The 22,618-nt window shown below is 45.0% G+C and overlaps 1 protein-coding gene across 3 annotated transcripts in view; it reads left to right on the top strand.

Annotated features, from left to right (window-relative positions):
- Window positions 1-13,449, top strand: part of AHCYL1 (adenosylhomocysteinase like 1) — a 266,946-nt gene extending 253,497 nt beyond the window's left edge. For 2 of the 3 annotated variants that reach the window (XM_069238340.1, XM_069238341.1), the window contains exons 16-17: window positions 4,299-4,419; window positions 6,712-6,846. In XM_069238340.1, coding sequence (XP_069094441.1) covers window positions 4,299-4,419; window positions 6,712-6,718 — 128 coding nt within the window. In that variant the 3' untranslated portion in view covers window positions 6,719-6,846. Of the gene's footprint in view, window positions 1-4,298; window positions 4,420-6,711 lie in introns of all 3 variants that reach the window. The other variant, XM_069238342.1, reaches the window with a different exon arrangement.
- Window positions 13,450-22,618: the final 9,169 nt, after the last annotated feature.

Here is a 22,618-nt window from a genome sequence, read left to right as displayed (position 1 = left end):
GATTGTTGGAGGAAGTTAAACATCCCCTTACCTTGGCCATGTTAATTGAAGGTATTCAGTAAATTCATGAAGAATTTCACACTCAATAAGAGAGTAGTTTAGGGCCCTGGGATTCCTTGCTGAAATGCTCTATGCCCCGTGGAGCAGCCAAAGAAGAAAACCTTTACATTGCAAGACCTGGAGCACATATGTTATGCAGCATCTAATATTCTCAATACTACATTTGAGCAGTAGCCACTGGGGCTATGTCAGATTGTGTGATAGTTGTGAGGGCCAGGAAGAGATCCAAAAAACTTCATCATCCGCCTCATCATCCTTTGTTCTCATGACTCGCAAGATATGGAAGAACAAGTTACAGACCTTTGGTAATGAATCTTTGTGGTGGGCACTCTATTTACCTGCTGATTCCTCACCTTAGAATTCGTCCTAGGCTCCAGCCTCGATTTTGATACTTTTCTAGCAATGCACCCATGCACAACTAGGTGTTATGTTATGTGATACAGATTTGTAGAGCACACTATCACCCAGGAGGGTATACTGGCGCTGAGCAGGTGTGCGGCTAGCCATACTTTTAGCCTAGTGGAACTACTCGAAAATCCAGGTCTTCAGCTTCTTGCGGTACTCAAGAAGTGAGGAGAAGGCACTTATGCTCCGTGCTACTCCACGCTGGCTCTGTACTGCCTTGGAAGTGACAAAGTAGAGCTGCATATAAGAGCCACAACTGCACGCAGACATCAGTTTCTTGCTCATCTCTTTCAGAGCCTTTAGATGCGGATCATGATCGGTTGTTGGTACCAGTGTGTAGATGCCTTACTTGGGACCTTTTTAGATGTTAGAAAAAGGGCCAGTCCACAGAACGGGTACATGGGAAGGCAGTGAGGAATCTTCAGTCAGACAGGGTATCCACGAGAAAGAGCATTACCAAAGGTAAGTAACTTGTTCTTCTGATAGATACTTCTAATGCAGATTTCTCACTATAGAATATATACCAAAGCAGTACCTCCCCAAGGTCAAGGGTCTATGGAGTAAACTCAGACCAAAATGCTTTGCAGGAGCAAATGCCATTCCCTATGGAACTAGCTCTGAAAGGCTGTAGTGCTTTATGAATGTGTGCACTTATGCCAATTTCGAAGTCTGCCTTATGTCAAGGATAAGCACTTCATGTAGCAACACAGTGGTAGCAGCTTTGGCCCTTGTGGAATGGGCTCTCTGTTTCTTAGAGCTACTTCTCTGCCAGTGTGTAGCAGATGTTTGTAGAGAGGAATCCTCTTTGGCATGGTCCTCTTCTACACAGCCTTCCCTGCTCCGGATAAGCCCACCAAAATGTTATTGTTCACATGATGTACTTTGGAAGGAACAATGTAAAAACTCAAAGCCCTTTTTGAGGTCCAACCAATGGGGCCTCGCCTACCCTCTTTCAAGGGGTAGAGGAAGACAAAGACCGCAGGCAGGGTGATAGGCTGCTCATTGTGGAAAGGAGTCACAAATTTAGATAAGAAGGCCATCTGAGTTCTCAACACCAATTTATCTAGAAAAACTGTAGTGTAGGGTGGTTGCACCCACAGTGCCTAAAGTTCACATATACGACGAGCTGAAGAAATCGCAATGAGGTAGGTAATCTTCAAAGTCAAGAGACACAGCAAGCAGCTATGCATCAACTCAAAGTGCATGCACATGAGAAACGTTAAAACCAAATTAAGGTCCCATTGTGGTATTACAAACGGTTTGGGAGGAAATGTGTGTCACATCTTTTTATAACACATGATAACCGGGGATTTAACCAAGAGCGGTCGGTCTTGAAAATACGGAGAGGCTGAAAGTTAACCTTTTATAGTGCCCACTGCAAGGCCTTGGTGGGACAAAGACAAAACAAACAGAAGAACATCAGACAGCTTGACTTGTAAAGAGTCCCTGTTGCAGATACCAGGCCACACATTTGTCACAGAGCCTGACATGAATGGACTTTGTGGACAGGAGTCTGGCGGTGAGCATGACCTCCAACACTCCAGGCAGCAAATCAAACGAGGTCAACTTCTGCTGCTCAGTCTCCATGTATGGAGATGTAGATTGTGCAGGTTTAGGTGAAGGGCCCCTGCCCTGCTGCATCAGCTGACGATCCTCTCAAAGTAGGAGCCTATTAGGGAACAGTAGTGCATGCTTTAAAGTACTGGGTACCCCAACTGCTTGGCCCAGTCCGGAGTCACTAGGATGACTTGGGTCCTTTTGTTACTGATCTTTATCAAAACTTCAGGAAGGAGTGGCAGGGTTGGGAAGGAATACAGGAGGCCTGTGTTCAATTCCATCTGGAATGCTTGTCCTAGTGAGCATTCTCACTGAAACTTCAATGTGCAAAAACTTAAACACCGCACATTCTTGACTGTGGCAAAAAGATCTACTCAGTGGGTGCAAGAGGGAGCCGTAAGTGCACCGAAAATCTGCAGCATGGCTTCTCTGATGTTCTCTTTTTGCTGCGGTGTTGCCGCTGGCTCTAGAAACTCGAGGCATACCAAGGTCGTTGGAGATTCAGCTCCATGGCTGGGGACCCTGAGTGTAACAGACTGATATCATGACACCCTCACGCCCTCCCCTTTAATACGGAGTGGCGTAATGGGTTTGAGTCCTGCTTTCTTATGTTTTCGCTCAGACTTCAATTTAAACTAACTGGAGGACTTTGACTGCGAGGTTGACCTCTCACGAGATTGGCCCCAAAAGAAAAGGCAAGTTTGCGTCCATGACCTGGAGGGGGACTTGCAGAAGAGTGTTGATGACTTATTCTGTTCGGCGATGTACAGCTTCTTGGTCTTGGATTACCTTTAGGTGCATGCTAAAGCCCGTTGACTGAGCTTTCTGAAGGCAGCTCCTTGACAGAGATACATCAACAGAATTGTGGAACCATAATCAAAAGGCAGCTTTACCTATGGATAATTGACAGGGATAATATTATAGTTACCAAAAGCTAAATGTTTGTCCCCCAAATGACATGAAGTGGAAACGAAGTCTGCAGACAAATCTAAAAGGCTAAAATGATGAGTTAGGCCCTTGAATAATCACCACCCCACACACGAGAGGACATTTAGAGGGTGTGTTTACACTTCACAGTGCAACACGCCTAGTTATAGTGCAGTGTACCAATCCGGTTTTAGGGCGCTTTGAATGAGCAAGTGAAGTTCTATAACAGATCTCGTTCGCTTTGTGGGGAAGGAGGGCTTTGATCTGTTTGCACGGAACTCCGACAGCTTTTTTTCACCAGCCCAACTTTTCTGGTGGTGTTTTATTTAGTAAACATTCTACTTGTACAGCATTCAAGTGTTCTTTATTCTGCTAGTAAGCCATACTAATAACTTTATTCGCATGGATAGCGACATCTGAGTATCATTATCCATGCGAGTTGATTGTGGCAAAAACCGGTATGAAAACTAGCTTCCCGGTTTATCTGGAGGGGAATAGCATGCATGAAGACAAAGCCTTTAACGTAAAAGTTCTTTAAACTTGCACAATTCTACAGAAAAAAAGTTAGGTCTTGGAAAATTCTTCCTACCATCCTAGGGTCCATTGTTACTCCACTTGTACAAACTCAAGTTACAGGTATGCAGTGCTTAATTTGTGCTTACTGTTTCTGGTGCTAAGCACCGGCACTTATTTTTGAGGGCCGGCGCTTATTCTTCTGTTTGAAGCATTTGCTGCGAGCAAAAGACACATATAGGAAAGGTGGAGGAAGAGAAAAACGAAAAAGCGTCACAAAGGTAGAAAGTAGAAAGCTGCAGGAGTGAGCTGAAGGGGCAGGGAGTGGATTTAAATGGATTGACGAGGTCCGAGATGGCTTCAGGATCACACTGCCTCAGTATTTCGTGTTCGCACATTTGATTGCAGCAGCCGCGTGTTTAAGAGGAGAGCTTTGGGCACTGCAGGTATGGCGGCAGGAGCTGGGAGTCCACGGTGTGGTGGAGTACTGGGTAGGTACTGTGAGGACCTGTGGATCAGATTTATTTGTCAAAAAAAAACACAGATCAGCATCTTTTGGACACGTCCTGCAGATTTTGGACATTTTGAAAAGTCGGTATGTGCATTTTCAAAATGTCCTGCAGATTTTCTACATCCGCCTAAATGTCCAGTTTGAGCAAACACCTTTAGAAACACCAGAAAGTAAGGAGGCATGGCTGGACACAAGGAGGGGCTCTCAGCAGCAGCCAGTGTGGTGTGATGTATAGTGAAGCTTACCAGTATGAGACCTGCATTGTTAATGGTGGTTGTGGTCTCCCCTGTACTAATTTTTCTGTTTATGATTCCTGTACCCATAGATGAATATGTGGCCAGCTTGCACCTGCCTTCCTTTGATGCTCATCTCACTGAGTTATCAGACGATCAAGCAAAATACCTTGGACTTAACAAAAATGGACCTTTCAAGCCAAACTACTACAGGTACAGAGTGGGGAGCTCAGAGATGTCTGGGTTCAGAATGTGGAGGAGGGAAGCATGGAGCTGTCTAGTGTGTGTGGCTAGACAAGATTTATGGATGCACTATGTTGTTGCCACAGGCTGTACCAGGGTAGAGTGTGCACCGGTCGCTAATTTGTGTATGGTTCAAGAACAGTTCATGAGGAGTCACTAACCTATGTATAGGCACAGAATATGATGATAGTCACAGTGCTGTCACTGGGTACCCTAAACTATCTCTGCATATTCTGTGAGTGGAGGCACAGCTTTTATCGGCACAGTATATGTAAGTTAGGGAGAACGGTCTGGGGACAGTGTGTGGGGTGTTATTGTATGTAGGAACAGTGTATGGGCAGTTACTGCTGTGTCTTGGTGTAGTATGTGGCAGTGATATCTGTGTCTAAATTCAGTACATGGGGAGTCAGTAAGTTGGGTAAGGAGCCATTTTTGAAAGGTCACTGGATTTTGTATATGGACATGTCGCAACTTCCTGACCTGTATGTAAGATATATATAGAAGCTCAGAGGATGACATATGATTGTGCTGAATAGAGAAATAGTGAGGTTAGACTTTGCTTGGTGTGGTGCCTCTGTGGTTACTCTAAGGTTGTGCTCAGTGGGAGGCAGAAGGAAGTCTGGAGGTGATTTATTATGTTTGCATGTGGGGTTTTTTAAGTGAGTCTGTGCATATCCATATGCATGCCTCTTTCGGTGTCCTTTTCCACCCTCTTCATAGAAAGCTTCTTTTGTCAAATGTCTTTATTCTCTTCAATGACACCTTTACTGTTCCCTTGTCTACTCTTTCATTGCTCCCATTTTGGTTCTTTTCTGGTCCCTCTGCTACATCCTCTTCTTAGTTCTCTCTGCAACTATCTACCCACATCTCTTCAAAGTTCTTTTCTCGTCCCACTTGTGCTTATTGTCGCCCCTACTGCTCTGTTTGTGTCCTGTTCTCTGCTTTCATCTTGTCTACACCTGGCTCCTTTCTCAGCGCTCTTTCTCCCTTCTTTTGTTTTCTAGTCTCCTATCGGCCCTCCCTTTAACTCTTTTTTCGCCTTTTTATGTCCTTTTTGCCTTCTTTCCTCAATTCTCTTTGCTGACCTATCTCTTTTGCTTTCTTTTTTTGGTCTCTTCACAGCTTATTTTTAATTTTAGCTGCTTTCTTCTACGCCTTTGTCTTGACTATACTTAGCTGTCTTCTGTACAACTCTTGAAGTCTTCGCTATTTTCTCTCACAGCTCTCTGCTTTCATGTCCTCTTGTATTAGCTGCCTGAGATGCTCTGTGATCTCTTTGGAATCATCCTCATGTTTCTACTGAACTCTTTCTCCCTCTTCATTTCCCTTCTTGGATGTGATTTGACATTTTGACTGTCTGTTAGCCTCTGCTCTCTCTTACCAACTTCATTAATGTTTCTACTCTGCTGAACTCTCAGCTCTCCCTTCTCCCTCCCAGGCTAATTTTATGTTTGTACTCTGTTCTGCTCGGGCCTTTCCATTTGATTTCCTATTTGACTGTTCTTTATGCTACCAGTCTCCCTCTCACCCTTCATCTCGGCCATCTTCTTTGTGCTTTTGTTTATGTGTTTTTCTTTCCTCTAGACTCTCTCTGCTACTGTCCTAATGGTTGTCCTTCAAGGTTTCATCTCTGTGTCCTCATATTTCTACTTCCCTCGTTTCTTCGATCTCTTTTCAGCTATCATCATGTTTTTGCTTCACTCTCTTCTCAGCTTTCTGTTGATGATCAATGTTCTCTTCTTGGCTCTCTTCTTGCTTCTCTTTTCTTCTCAGTTCTTTTTTCACGTCTCCTTCTGGATCTCCTTTTTGCTGCCTTCTTGGCTTTCCTTTCGTCCAGCATGATTTTGATCTTCTCCAGTATGCTCTCTTTTTTGTGTCCTCTCAGCCTTCTACACTGCTTTATTCTCTGCTAGTTTATGGGTGTCACTTCCCCCTCATACTTTCTTTCCCCCACTCGCTCACATTTTAGCTTCATTTTAGAATCACTGTTCTCTCATCGCAATTCTCCTCATCTTTCCAGTCTCTTCGCAGCTCTTTTTAACTCTGAAACGGCACTTTCTTGGGTTTTCTTTTTGGCTGTCCTCTCTTCCCGCCAACTCTAGTCTGGACTCTCTCCTCTCCGTTCTCTCCTTGTTCCTCCCTTACACTGTACCTACTTCCAGCCTTTCTCTGTGCACTCCTCTGTCTTCAACTTTCCGCTCTCTCATCTCAACTCCGGTGGGGGTAAATAAAATCTCACTTTTAATTATGTTTTCCTAACAGATACTGAGACGGAGCCCTGAAGTATCGAAGCCTCTAATGAAGCGTCACCTTTAGAGAGAAAATAATTATTTTTTAAGATCTTTTTTTATTTTTTTCAACTTCATTGTTACTCATTTTTAATTGTATTTCTATATCACTGTGATTTTATGGTTGTTCAGTCTGGTCTTATAATTCCCCTGTTTATGTGTTTCCTCTCCTAGGCACACAGTGTTGCTCCTCCATGTTTTTCAGGTGCCCTTCCACACACAAGAAGCAGTCCTTTGCCCTCCAGACTGAAGTGCAATTCCTCTGTCTGTCCTCTCAAGCCACTGTACTCTTGTCTGGCCATCTGTCCTCAGAAGCATATTGGGCATTTCCTCTCTCCTTTCCACTCTCCTCACAAGGCACTGGTCCAAAGTCTGTGTGCGCTTACAGTACACGGCCCGATATCTCTTTGTCTTTGAGGTTGAATGCAGTTCCTCTGCCTGTTGTCCTGGTGAGATGCGGGTCTTATCTGTCCATCTTCCTATCTGACATAAAGTGTACCTACTTTGTGTCTGTCAATCTGATAACAAGGCTTGGCTTTTCTTGTTCTCGCATAACATATGTTGTTAATGTTGTTTTATCAAAATGGCAGCTGTAGCAGGAAGTAACATCACACACCGTTGAACCTCCGATTATGTCACCGTGTGTCCCCTTTTATGCCTCTTATTCTTTCTTATTTGCTGTGAGGAGAGTAAGGAGTGGAAACTGTAGACATACGCATGGTTTTAGGAGCCTTGTTCATTTTCTGTTCCTACCGCTGGCTTCATGACTCCTGAGACCGACGGTAGAAAGGGGGATCCCAGCATAATGTAGGGTAGGCTTCTACGTCTGGCTGTCATTGACGTCCATGACATACTTTACATCAGTCTGCACGTCCCTGCATAGGGCATAGTTCCTCTGTGTCTGTCTGTCCTCTTAGACACTGGGCTCACTTCCTTCTTGTCTGTCCTCTCAGACACAGGGCAGATGCTTTGTGATCTTGCAGACTAGTATGACTTGCCTCTTTGTTTGTCCTCTAATCCCTCACCAGATCCCAGTCTTTAATTTCACTCATAAGATTCCACCTCAGGTACGGGGGGGGGGTTTGGGTGGGGGGGTGGAGTGCGTTCATATGCCCAGATTCCTGCACCTGGTCTGAATCTTTGGTATTATACTACAGCATTTATACAGCGCTACATACCCTTGACGAGGCCACAGAGCATTCAACGTTAATATTTGCAATTCATTCCCCTGGTCATAGCAGCCCTGAGCCCATGGCTTTAATTCAGCCTTTCTTAACTCTCTATGAAGATTGTATATTGACACTATAGCTTGTGTTAACTATATCTACTGGTTATTTGTACTGTAAATGACGTGGACGCCTCACCTAGTGCAGCAGAGGTGGCAAGTGCTGTGCACCAGAACTGGTTACTGTGTGTGCGTTACTTGAGTCTGTCTGCCAGCGGTATCCTGGGGGCCTCACCACAGGCCTGGGCGCAGTACATCTTCTGCCACCACTGTGAATCGGCCCTAGTCACAGTACATGTCCTAGGTGTGAGTGCAGCTCGTTCTCTTCCACTAGTGAAATGGGCATTTTTAAGTACTTGTGCTACTCCTGGGGATGAGTGGAGCCTGTCGTTCGCTACTACTGTGAATTTGGATAGACCCCTATGGTGGTCTGTTGTGTATTCTACAGCAGTGGTCGTATTGTGCTACACAACAGTCCGATGCAGGTTGCCTAGCCCCGGTCCTTCTTTTAAGATGATGAGGTCCCTGAGTAGCACCCCCGTCTGTGAGCAGAGCAGACCCCGCCACTGCTTACCGGTCCTTAGTGTGCAGACACAAGAAGAAGATAGGACCACCATTGAGATATAAACCGGTTACCGTTTAGTTTATTACATAAATCTGATCCCAAAGAGTATCAGAAAATGTAATCATCACTTCCCCCACAAAGACATATAACTTGGGTTCACACAGCACTGATGCATAATAAGCATCATTTATAGTTCGATAACAGTTATTTGTGCTGTGACAACTTCAGAACTTTATATAGCGATGCCAGATAACAGGGAAGGCCAGCAGCTATCGAGCTTCACCACAGTCTTCCCAGCAAGTGGATGCACCACAATGTGAGCAACCCTGGGGGTAGCCGAAGAAGATTAGGGCCACTGACACCGATACCGTATTCCAGCACCAAACCGACATCGAAAGGCAATTTACAAACATTTTAAATCCACAGAAGACCCAATATTTTCTTCATCAACTTTGTTTTGTCCTGTCTATAAACTACACTGTTAACCTCCAATTTAAGAAGGCAAGAGCGTGGAAAGATGCGGCACTGAGTAGGCAACAACTGACATTTGGTGGAAATGAGGAAACAGAGGGCTGGGTATACGGTAATCCCCGTTTTAAACCTCTGTGTCCACCTATGACTCGCCCCCCGGGCAAGCTCCCTGAAGGGGAAGGAATTAAATAAAGAAGCAGGCGGAGGCTGATGCCGATTTCCTGGGAGCCGAAGTGCCCTTCCCCCCCTACCAAGTACCAAGGGGGTTGTTGCTTGTTGAAGAAGCTCTCTCTCAGTGGCGGCCTGCAGCTTTAGGAGGGAGGGGCGGCGGGCGGGAAGCGCACACACACACACTCATTCTTTCACACATAGACACGCACGCACATCCATTAACAACACTCATAACATTCAAACATGCACGCACCAATCATTCATTGATTTGAAAAGTTCACGCACACTCATTCTTTCACACACATTATTTTAAAACATCACACACAATCACTCATTCTTTCACACATGCACGCACCCACATCCATTTAACAACACTTACAACATTCAAACATGCACGCACTCACCATTCATTTGAAAACATCACACACATACACTTACCTTCAGCCTCGAGGTCCCAGTAGGGTTGGGACTGCTGCCTTCCCTCCTTGGCATAGGTCAGCCAATAAGGGAAGGCAGCAGTCCCAGCCTCGTCACAGAGTGAGATGGGGTCATTAAGACTGCTGACCCCACCCCACTCTGTGACAAAGTGTCACTGATTGACACTCGCCCTAGGCGCTTCAGGGCTTAGACCTGAAGCACCCAGGTCGAAGTCATTGGGTGACACTTTCCTCGTCACCCAGGGGAGGGCCTCGAGGCACCTTTGCTGAGCCTAGGAGGTCACGCCCATAGGAGCTGTGACCTCCTCATCCCAGCAAAGTTCAGCTCAGGCAGGCAGGAGTCTGCGCAAACAAAATGGCGCATGTCTCACTATTGGCTGTTTGAGCTGAAAATGAAGAGTGTCTGTCAGGCTGACCCTTGTTCAGCCTGACAGACACTCTTCATGAGCGGCAAAAGGTGGGGGGGCTGGTGGCTGTTGGGGGGGGGGGGGTGGCCCTCTGCCCTAAAGGATGGGCCGCATCTGCTCTCTCTTAATGAATCGTTGAATCGCTCATTACGGTACAGCTGAATGAGCCCTTGTTTAATGGATTTGAAGATTAATTATGATAATAAATAATTTTTTCAAAGGGGTCAGACGAGCCTGGTTTGAACCCAGAATAGGAAATGCAACTTGGGAGACATGTTTCGTTAACCTACAAAGAATGTAATCCTTTTTGTACCAGAGTTTTTCCTGACATTTAATGCTAAGTAACAGTACTTGCCCTGGTATAGTAATGACAATTGAGAGGTTGTTAAAGTCACCACGAGCAAACTTCAATTGGCCAGAGATGATAATGAAAGAGACTGTAATTGTACTGCTAAGAACCACAGAACAGATGGAAGGGGACGGCTTGCCATGGGGTGTTAGCTGAAACTGGGATATTATTGTATAGGTGGTCCTAAGGAGTTGATGCCTTGGAAAGGGTTGGCCTTGAGTCTCTATTGATGCGTAACATCAGAGCCTGTATCAAAGAGAAGCACTGTGGCCATTTTCCCAAATGATGTCTTTTCCACTTCTCCATTTCTCTCATTACTGTCAGGATATGCTGCTCTTTCCTTTGGGTTCTCCAGAGCTTCCTATGGGACTTTCCTCCTTATGCTGACCTTTGGTACTTGTGATGTGTTCCTTTTCAAACTCTTTCTTTCCCTTTGCTCTGATTTTGGTGATATCATAATCCTGTACCATTTCAGATATCCTTGCTATGACCATGGGGTCTCAGGAGTTGTTTACAGCCATTTCTCCTCTTTGCCCTTCACTGGGGGGCGGTCCTCTGTCCTTTCTGTTCCCTGACCTCCCACCCCTTGTTTCACTATTTGATCTCCATCTGATAACATTTTGAAGTCTATATTTTTCTGTTTGCTTCTCCTTATTGTGTTTTTGTAGATTTCTTGGCATCTTCTTTGGTTTCTATGATTTCCATTCTTTGGGCCCCACTTGCTTGTGTTTTATTGTCTCCTCATATGCTTTGTTGTTCAGTGCCCAAACATGTGCAGTCAGTTTATTGGGAAGATAGTCCTGTTTAAAGTGAAATATTTATGATTTGTAATAGTATAGATACATGTCTACTGTCTGAGGCAGGAGACGTTAATGACTGTGATAATACAAAGGACAGCTGTCCTGTTGGGCCGAAGCATTTATCTGTTGAGTTACTATGATGCATATGTCTGCAGGCCAAAGTCCGATGCAGATAGAGTGGCATAACTTGCTTCGACCACTGCTCTCCTCCCTTTTACCCCAAATGTGAACAGGGTAGTCTTTCTGTGCCTCCTAAAGTTAACATGCGTACACCAGTCTGACATAAAGTGTAGAGAAAAAAACTGTGCTGCATTATGTCACAAGTGCCCATTGGTACTTTCCTACGAATGACAGCTCTGCCAGTCCTTTGTCTGCAAGGTACAATACTTCGCTCATGAGTACTAATGCAGCAGGTTGCATCTTTCCTGCAGAGGATTTAAGACTTTTGAAGAGTGGTGAGCAGTGAAACATACCTTGTGCTGCGTGTCTGCTCGGAACTCCTGGCCACGTTTCATTGCCAGTGACAGGGTGCACATGCGCTTGGGTGGAGTGGGAATGGCTCCTGACTTGAACTTTCCTACCCTATGATTTATTGGCACCAGGTCTGTTTCCTACTGTACAATACCCATAGTTTGTGGTAGTCGAATTCTGATCCGATCAGATCCGCATCCATTTTAGATCGCACTTGTTTTATAACATGCAGAGTATTACTAACACGTGACAGAGGCAGGCCAGTGTAAGACTCCTATTAAACGTGGACTCAAAGAATTTGTGCCAGTCCGGTTGCTCCCTACAACCTGTGTAACAGTAGTATACTGCGTGCTGTGACCCTACTGCTGTGTCCCAGCCACTTCTGCGCCTGCTCCTCACTGACCTCGTAGCGGGGGGCAGCCACACACGATTCTCGCATTCTGGCTGAGGGGCTTCTGAAAGTGTCTGTAATGCTATTTTGGTGGTGTCTCTCTAGCATGACCCTGCCCTCCTCATTCCTGCAGTGCGTTTCAAGTTGCATTGTCTCTCTTTCCTGTTTGTCACGTTTAAATTCTTCATTCCTAACTAGGCCATTCACAACACTGTGCTCCAACCCTGGCATTTACCTGACCAGCAGCTCACATCAAATGTACTCCAGCTGTCTGCACTTCTAGTACTCGCTGTCTTTCTAGAGTGCAGTTGGTGTGAATATGTTATTAAAAACGGTGATATCCCTTTCTCAACCGAGGCTTGTTCTATATAACGTTGGCATCGATGAAGAAATACACCTATGTCAGATTGTCTATAGCCATCACACCTTCAATCTCTTTGAAACATTGTCTGAGCCATAAGCAGCACTATTTAAAAGACAAAAATAACAGAATTTTATTGCAGATCAGGCCTTTACGTAGATAATTTGCTTAGGGAAGAATATATAGTAAGTAGTTTGTACATAATTTAGAATAGGCTGCCCATGACAGCAGTTATTTGCACAAGAGGAAGCGCTAAATGACCTCAATAGATGCCAGCAGCGGAATGTAGCTAAACGTCACAAACCTGCTCTAACACAGAAACTTACTGTATCTCACCAGCGTGCATGGAGCAAACCTTTTCACCACATTCCATGGCTGCCTCATTTTCTTCACGCTTTTTAAAAAAATGTTTTAATCTGCCAAACACTGGCCGTCATTTTCTGTGCTGGAATCCTTCTTTTGTTGCTACTGTTGTTTAAGGCTTTGAACCATGTGTCTCGGTGTAAATTGTTCTCTTTAGTGAGAGGTTAGCTATGACTTCCATCTTCATCGCAGACCGTAGACACGTTTGCCTAGTTCCTAGAAGCTGTTACTATGTGCCTCTTAATGGCAACCTCACAAGAGCAAGCTGGATATCTGCTTCTAAAACCATAGCCAATTCCTTGTCTTCAATGCTGGGAGCGACATGCTTTCTAAGACGCTCTCTTTGAGAAACGGTCTTGTAACGGTAACATAATTTGTGTACACATAGTAAATATTACGTGTGTCACCCAGAAGGAGCACTTGTTTGTTGTATGTTCATAGATGAGGTCCCCCAGACCTCACCTGTTCTGTTTGATGGACCCTCTGAGCTTTGGCCTCATGTCACTGTGTGAAACAAAGTCTGAGGTAAAGGCTGCACCCTGTACAAGCCATTTGACCCAGCAGCAGTAAGGCTGGTCATTGCGAGAGCATGCTCTAACAATCAAGCAGGATAGGTTTATTTTGTATATGAATGATTTTTAATGAATGCAAAATGATATTTGCAAAGAAGCAATAAATCATTAGTCAAATTAACCAAATCATAGATTGTCTCTCTCCATTCTTTATTGTCTATACACATTATGCTTGCATTCACTGCCATCTCTTAAGACGTAATTCAGACTACTTCTCTCCAAGAAGCATGGCACTGACATTTGATGGGCATCAACAAAGGAACCCACAGACTGGTTGAAATTTCAAGTAAATGTTGACATCCAGGCCCTGGTAAGAGAGTGGACTCAGGTGTTACTTAAACTGAGAAAGAAACATTGTTTAATTGTAAAGGGACTACCCCTCATTTTACTACAAAGATATAAACCAGAAAATTGTCAGCAAACTATTACATACTTTAACTTGAACACGTAACATAGCTGCATAGAAACGACTGACAAGATATAAGGTTACATCACTGACAAAAATTAACATATACTGCTGATATTCAAGAATTTACAAACTGATGCCACATAAGAGGGCGAACCACCGGTGGTCAAGACCAATCAGAGCCCACCGAGCAGATGAAGACATCACAATGTAAGCACCCCCACGTAGAGCTAGGAGATAAGGGCTGCTGCAAGCAAGGATGTAGCTCACAGTTGTGCAGTTGCACAGGCTTTTTGTGAACAAAATGACAAAGCAGGAAAGATTATTGAGTAACAAGCAGGCCACGAACAGACATATTTCACTACGAACATACTGCTTTAACTCCTGAGAAAGTTGGACAAGCCTTCGCGGAGCGACTTGTGTTGGACGGTAGAACACACAATATAAGTAAACAGGTAAGTGAGCGGCGTAGCTGCTGATAGTCATTTCACATACGTGACACACTGCACATTACCAAATATCTATTACACATTTTACATTATTTTCCCCCTCATAAATAGTAAAAGTAAAATTATATTCACTATTGATAAACAATGAACATAAGAATCCTTGAAACAAGAAGGCATGGAAACCTTGTGAGTGGACCTACAAATGGTAGGTTGAACAGCAGGAGAAACATGAACATGATATGGAGAGGTATCCACTACAGCATCATTCTCCAAAGTTGTTGTAATGTTAGACTGGATATTGAATATTCAGTCAAACTGGTGTTGGTTTGATTGAAACTTTAAGTAGCAGGTAACAAGATACACTGTGGAAATAAAGTTGGCAAGTGAGAAACTGAACCCTGTGGCTTTAACCATCATGGACTACCACAAGCAGAATCCAACTCACTTACACCACTGTGATATGCCTTGACAGAGAAAGGGATTCTTCATTCTTTCACTCCACCATCCCCTCCCAGAAATGTATGCAGAGCCCTTTGATAATTTCACAATCTGTGCAGTTTCCATAAATGTAGACTCCCTCTTCTTAGCCTTATTGTGTTTCTTGATAAGAACCCAATCACCAATGGCCAGGTTCACAATGTTGACATGGCATTTCATATCAAAATTATCCTTGACTTCACTTTGTTGCTGCTCAGCTCTGGTGACAATAATATATGTGGACTTTTGAATATGACCCATGACATTTTTGATCAGATCCATGATTCACTCTGGGGAAACCGTGGATCGAGGTCTTCTCCTGAGTAGGAGTTTTAAAGGTAAAACACCAGTGGTGCTATGTGGGGTCATCAAACAAGGCCAAAACCTCTGTCTTAAAAAACTTTCAACATCTGAACCCATCGCTAGGGCTGACAGTACATCCTCCTTGAGAAATTTGTTTACCCTCTCCACCAACCTTAATGTGATCGGAATTGATAAAATTCCTCATGTGTATGGACATCACAGTTTGCTTGGGAATACCCTCCATTTCAAAACCTTGTTTTAATAACTTTATGACAGCATCAGTATTGGGCACTGCAGTGAATTCAGACTACATCAATTTCGAACACCAACATGTATGTTTTCTCTATAGTTAGAAATTCAAACTGACTGGCAAAGTCCAGGGCTACCTTTGATCATACAGCCTAAGGTAAAAAGACCATATGAAGTGGAGTTTTGTGTTTTCCAATGCTTATTAGATAACCAGCATGTACTGCACTTTATTGCATAAATGTAGACGTCTGTGATTCCACGGAAGACCAGCTGTAGGATCAAATTCGTTTTTTTACAAATAGCATTGACACCCACGTGACCAGCATGTGCCTCTTTGCCCAATTTCTCTCTGACAGCAAAAGGAGGATCACATACTCTGTGATGTAACAAAAAACCCTTCTCAACTGATAAATCACTTGACACTTAAACAAAGGACCTTAAGGTGGTCTCACAGTTTCTCTCTTTCAGCCAGCCCTTCTTCATGAACAGAAACACAGATAGAAGGACCAGATCATCTTTAATCGTTTCTTGCCGCTTCAGGGAGCTAATTACACATCTGTCAGCTAAAATGTCTTCCATCAGGGCTACAACACACACAGCATCATCATTACTGAGTTCCTTCTCCCTAACAAAAATGTGTTCTGGTTAAACAATCAGCCCTAAAGTTTTTTTCGGTTTATACCTGGCAGTTAATCTGAATTCTTGCAGTTGTGATAACAGTCTGACCAACCTGGAGGAGCCCTTCCCAGTACCATTACAATTACGCATGTACAATTAAAGCTTATGATCTGTAACAAGATCAAAATGTGTGCCCATAGAAAAGATTTAAACTTTCCCAGAGCTCAAAGCATGCTAATGTTTTTTGTTCAATTATACTATAACTGGATTCAGATTGTCTTGGAGAGCTCCCTGTCGTCTACCAATTATGATAAAACAGCCACTAGACCAATTTGACTGCCATCTTCGGTTACAAAACACTTTTCTCCTGCAGCAAATGGTGACGGAGAAGGCGCAGAAGCTATGAGGTGTTTCATTTTCAAAAAGACTCCATTGACTTAGTAAGACCAAATGTACTTTTCACCCTTCCTGAGTAGATTGTGGAAAGGCTGCACAATAAATGCATATCCTTGCACAAAACGTGAATAATACTTGCATAGACCGAAAAAAAGAGTGAAGAGTATCTTTATCTCTGGGAGCATCAGCAACTTGGATGGCCCTGATTAAAGACAATTTGTGGTTTGTGCCTTTAGAACTGATGGTATAGCCCAAATAGTTGATCTCCTGGGCCATAATTTGACAGTTCACACTGTAGGATAATGCCATAAACATTGAAAACAGTAAGGACCCTTTTTAAAATCAAATTATGTTCTTGGGCATTGTTGACAACAAATCAGGAATTCCTCCTTGAAAACCTGTACACCCACAAAATCTGCCAAGATGATGCCCATCAACCTCTGAAAACACTAGCTGCAGAGGCCAAACAAAATGGCAAAATGCAGTATTTATGGTCCCCAAAAGGTGTTATAAACATGGTTTACTCATGTGATTCTGCGACTCGGGGGGATCTGGTTGTAAGGAAGTCTAAGATCAAGTAGTGAGAAGAATTTGGCTTGTTCTGTGTTGGGAAGCAGTTCATGAATTTTGGGTAAAAGATGACAGTTAATGAGTATATTCTTATTACTTTATTAAGAATTAGTGGGGTGGATAATACTTTTCATTACTAAGTTGTCCATTAATTTCTTTGAGTTCCCCTCTGGTGCTCAGAGGAACAGGTCTGACTGTGAACAACCAGTATTACATTTTTTGTGCCTGATTTAGTTGACCTTGCAGCTAATGCCAATTTTCTCATCAGCAGTTTATGAAAAATCTATCAATAATGTGTGTGACAGAATCAGTGCCAACACTTTCAACCAGAGAAATGGGTAAATCATCAATCATAACTGGGGGATTCACACTGGGAACTAGCATGTGGCTCAGCTTGGCAAGATCTTGCCAACCCTCTGTATTTCCTCCTTTTTGGCTTTGACACATAGCATTATTGACAAAGTACCCAAACATGTTAATATCTTCGTAAGCTTTGGAGTGTACATCAGGAATACTGAGAACAAAGTCTAAATCCCACTGCTTATAGAATAAAATGTCAGATACAATCGTGATGGGAGCATTTGAGTCAGCCACCCTATTTAGTGTAAGAATGTAACCCAGGATGACTTCACACCAAGGACATTTGACTTTGGTTGGAGAATCGGTGACTACAGCCAAGGTGAAAACCATGTTGGAAAGATCTATGGCACAATCATCCTGATCCAAATCAACACTACACACTTTGAAAGGAGCCTTGCCGCTTTTGCAAACACTGTGAATTGCCCCACTCTGTGCACTTGTTACAATGTTTTCCTTGAGCTGGGCATTTTGTGTTATTGCTCATATGACTCTTGAATCCACACCTTTAACACCTTGCATAATGTTTGTGTTGCCCATTCCTGTAACACCTTTCCTTAACAGAAATAGCATCCACCATATCAACATCACTAAAGGCACTGATGATCATAGGTACAACAGATCCAACACTATGCTCCTGGAAATTGGTCACAAATATAAGTATCAAATGAAGCTCCAAATTTACATGTAAAAGGCAAGAGTCTCCAAGCCGAAATAAACTCTACTATAATTTCATATGGACTCTGCTTTCACTTGAAAAAGTTAAAACATGCTAAAAGTACTCTTTGTTCCCAAGCAAATTTGTTTCTACACCTCGCAACAGCCTCCGCATACCCCAGTCACCAGACTGACCAGGCAGGTAGATTATCAAACATTTGCTGGCCATCCTGACTTAGATAAGTGAATAACAACGCTGCCTTGTGTTTTACTTCAAAATCCTCGGCATCTATGGTGACTATATATTTCTCAAAGGTACATATAGAGGACTTCCATTTCATTGGAGGTTCAGCTGGGGGTTGTGGGATAGGTGTGATTTGAACCAAATGACGAGATGCCATGAGTAACTGCACAATATGAGCAATAAAAGAATACAGTACTTTTGAAATATACTAAGCTGGTGATGCAGGAGAGAAATCTGGTAACCAATAATACAAATGCTTTCTGGTGAGCTTTGCTCAAAGCTTTGTCAGACCTGAAGAGAAGTTTGGATGAAAATGGAGAGCAAGTTACTAAACCAATTCAAAATGGCAGCAACACTGGAATATTACAAGTGTGATGACTTTTGCACCATGATTACAAAGCTGAATTAAAATGCAGACCACAAGCTGGAATGGCTTAAAACCTGAAAGCCAACCCAAACCATGATGTTGGCAGTCCTGATGGTTCACAACCATGATGACGTCATCCTCTTGCACGCATTCCCAAAATTTGCCTTCCCACTGATAGATGTAGAAGTGAGTTATAACAAGCGAGGAGGCAGGGTGGAACTTTAAACCAAGTGACAGAGTCAGTCAGCCAAGCAAAGACTGTAGTAGTGCTCTACTGCGGCCACAGGCAACAGTAGCAGTGAGTGAGTGAACTGGGGTGTAATACCAGGGGACTAATGGCGCTCAGGAAACTAATTGGCCACAATACATATTAGGGGTTGCCTGCACAAGGGAAAACACCCATCCCTTCAGGGTTCAAAATGAACCCAACATTAATTAACATAACATGCGGCCCCCCTTACCCAAAGTAATCCTATCACAAATCAAGTAAGTCAAAAACTCAAGTGAGTAAAGTTCAAAAGAAACGCAATCTGTAATTCCACGCCAATCTTATATAAAGTCCAATCCAGTCCAGAAGTTTATTGGATCATATCTTCACATTTACAGCATTCTTCATGGAAATACACTCCGAGCCAACACGTGTTTCGTCATGGGAAAGTTCTCAAGTCCCAACGACTTCTTCAGGGCTCAAGTCAAAAGTCCACTGCAATGTCAGTAGACATTTTAAATTAATTCCAACGGTATTTCCTATTTTCCAAATGGCTTGTCAATACACCAACATATATCAAACTCCTTGATTTCCATGTGCTCTGTATTAACGAGCTGTGTATTTCAAATCTGCATATCTCATAAACGAACCAAGAAACAACGTTTCCAAGCTACGGAAACGCTTTGTTGAGAACTTTCCCATGACGAAACACGTCTGGTGTCTCTAGAGTCACAATTTAAAAGCCTAACTTACAATGAAGTCTGATTTCGAACTGCAATTGAAAAATGTAATTTTCTTGTCTTAGCCATTTGTTGCCTACAACCTGTCTCTGATCACATGACTGGCCATAGTAGGCAGTTGAGCTTTGTCTATTCCTCCTAGACAGCCCCACATAATATGGGTTAGGTGCAACTGAATGAGCCATCACTGGCAAGATGGGAGGGAGTAGCTGGGCATAGCCTCACTTACAACTAAATAGGCTGTGTCCACTCTCCACACAAAGGGCTTACTAACCATGCATTGTCATTTCAGCCAGCTTGGAGCCAGGGCAGGGAAAGTAAGGAGCCCCATGCACTTCAAAGACACTGTCCAGAGGTCTTTCCCACTTTCCAGAACCAAGGCATCAGGGTATATAAGAAGGACCTTAGACACCACCACTTCAGTACTCTTTTGCACCTGTAGACACTATGCCAGGAGGATAGACGGCTATGCTGCTGAAAAGGACTGCTAATCTGAAGGCGCTGCTGCCTTGCTGTGCTCACCTGCTGCGCTTTTGCATGGGGAGGAAGAAATGGAGCTGCAACCCATATGAACCCAGAGTGACTCAAATGGCTAATCTGGTGGCAACACAAAAGGATGATGGACGGAGTGCTGACAATGCAAACACTCACCCCCAGTCACAGATCTGGGTTTAGTCCATCGTTCTTTTGCTCACCATGCCACCCCAGTTTGGACCCAGCCATATGCAAATCAGTCTTGACCCTGTTCCTCATGGGAACAGTCCAGCCCGAACTGCCAGGCCAGGTCCTCCCTGTACCGGAAAAAAGCATCCTGGGACCGGTCTCAGGGTATCACCCTTCTTCAGCCAGGCTAGCTTGATTCCAGTGGCACAGTGAGCAAGGGACCCATGTCTGGGCATACCCTTCCCACTTAGGGCAACTTTAGCAACACAAAAGGATGATGGACGGAGTGCTGACAATGCAAACACTCAGCCCCAGTCACAGATCTGGGTTTAATCCATCGTTCTTTTGCTCACCATGCCACCCCAGTTTGGATCCTGCCATATGCAAATAAGTCTTGACCCTGTTCCTCATGGGAACAGTCCAGCCCGAACTGCCAGGCCAGGTCCTCCCTGGACCGGAAACAAGCATCCTGGACCGGTTTCAGGGTATCACCCTTCTTCAGCCAGGTTAGCTTGATTCCCGTGGCACAGTGAGGAAGGGACCCACGTCCGGGCATACCCTTCCCACTTAGGGCAACTTTAGCAACTCAAAAGGATGATGGACGGAGTGCTGACAACGCAAACACTCACCCCCAGTCAATCAATCAATCAATCATTCGCATTTATAAAGCGCGCTACTCACCCTTAAAGGGTCTCAAGGCGCTGGGGGGGATGGGGGGGGTCAGTGCTTATAGAGCCAGGTCTTGAGCTGCCTTCTGAAGGAGAGGTGATCGGGTATGCTGCGAAGGTGGCTGGGTAGAGAGTTCCAGGTCTTCGCTGCCAGGAAAGAGAAGGATCTTCCTCCGGCGGTGGCTTTGCGGATGCGGGGTACGGCTGCCAGGGCTTGTCCGGTTGAGCGTAGAGTGCGCGGAGGAGTGTAGAAGGAGACGCGGTTGTTGATGAGTTTAGGTCCGAGGTTGTGCAGGGCTTTGTGTGTGTGGGAGAGTAGTCTAAAGGTGATTCTTTTGTTGACTGGGAGCCAATGAAGTTTCCTTAGGTGTCCGGAGATGTGGTGCTGGCTGGGTATGTCCAGAATGAGTTGTGCGGCAGCGTTCTGGATCCGTTGCAGTTTCCTCTGCAGCTTGGTGGTGATGCCGGCGTACAGAGTGTTCCCGTAGTCCAAGCGACTGGTGACGAGTGCGTGAGTGACGGTCTTCCTGGTGTCGGTGGGGATCCAGCGGAAGATCTTGCGGAGCATGCGGAGGGTGTTGAAGCATGCTGAGGTCACCGAGTTAACCTGTCTGGCCATGGAGAGGGATGAGTCCAGGATGAACCCGAGGTCGTGCGTGGTCGGTGGGTTGGGAGTGCTGCCTAGGGCGGGAGGCCACCAGGAGTCGTCCCATGCGTTGGGAGTAGGGCCGAGGATGAGGACCTCCGTTTTATCTGTGTTCAGTTTCAGCCGGCTGTCTGTCATCCAGTTCGCTACTTCCTTCATGCCTTCGTGTAGTCTGGTCCTTGCTGAGGTGGGGTTGTTGGTGAGGGATAAGATGAGCTGGGTGTCGTCGGCGTAGGATATGAGGTCGAGTCCGTGTTTGCGTGCGATGTTCGCCAGGGGGGTCATTTAGACGTTGAAGAGAGTGGGGCTGAGGGAGGATCCTTGGGGTACGCCGCAGATGATCTCCGTGGCTGTAGATCTGAAGGGGGGCAGGCGGACTCTCTGAGTTCTTCCGGAGAGGAACGAGACGATCCATTCCAGGGCCTTGCCTCGGATGCCGGTGTTGCTGAGGCGGTGTATCAGGGTACGGTGGCAGACCGTGTCGAAGGCTGCAGAGAGGTCCAAGAGTATGAGGGCCACGGTTTCTCCCTTGTCGGTCAGGGATCTGATGTCGTCCGTGGCTGCGATGAGGGCGGTTTCGGTGCTGTGGTTAGCCCTGAAGCCGAACTGTGTGGGGTCGAGGGAGTCGTTGGATTCCAGGGCGGTGGTGAGTTGAGCGTTGATGATTTTCTCAATCACTTTGGCGGGGAACGGTAGGAGAGAGATGGGTCGGTAGTTTTTGAGTTCGTTGGGGTCTGCTGTGGGTTTCTTTAAGAGGGCGTTGAGCTCTGCGTGTTTCCAGCTCTCTGGGAAGGTGGCGGAGGTGATGGATGCGTTGATGACGTCTCGGAGGTGGGGTGCGATGATGTTGTTGGCCTTGTTGTAGATGTGGTGCGGGCAGGGGTCGGAAGGGGATCCAGAGTGGATCGAGTTCATGACTCGGGTGGTTTCCTCGGTGGTGGTTGGGCTCCAGGTGAGGATGGTGGTGATGTCGGTGGCGGTGATGTCGGTGGCGGTGATGTCGGTGGCGGGTTCCGAGGGGGGGTTCGTGTTGGTGAAGCTGTCGTATATGTCGGTGATCTTGTGGTGGAAGAAGGCAGCGAGGGAGTCGCAGAGGTCCTGTGAGGGAGGGATGGAGTTGTTTTCTGCGTCCGGGTTGGAGAGCTCTTTGACGATGCCAAATAGTTCCTTGCTGTTGTGGGCGTTGTTGTCGAGTCTGTTCTGGTAGGCTGTTTTTCGTGCGGCGCGAAGGTGTTGGTGGTGTTGGCGGGTGGCGTCCTTGAGAGCTGACATGTTCTCCT

The sequence above is a fragment of the Pleurodeles waltl genome, chromosome 6, assembly GCF_031143425.1.
Source record: "Pleurodeles waltl isolate 20211129_DDA chromosome 6, aPleWal1.hap1.20221129, whole genome shotgun sequence".
Classification (NCBI taxonomy): Eukaryota; Metazoa; Chordata; class Amphibia; order Caudata; family Salamandridae; genus Pleurodeles; species Pleurodeles waltl.
This window is presented reverse-complemented; position numbering and strand designations above follow the sequence as displayed.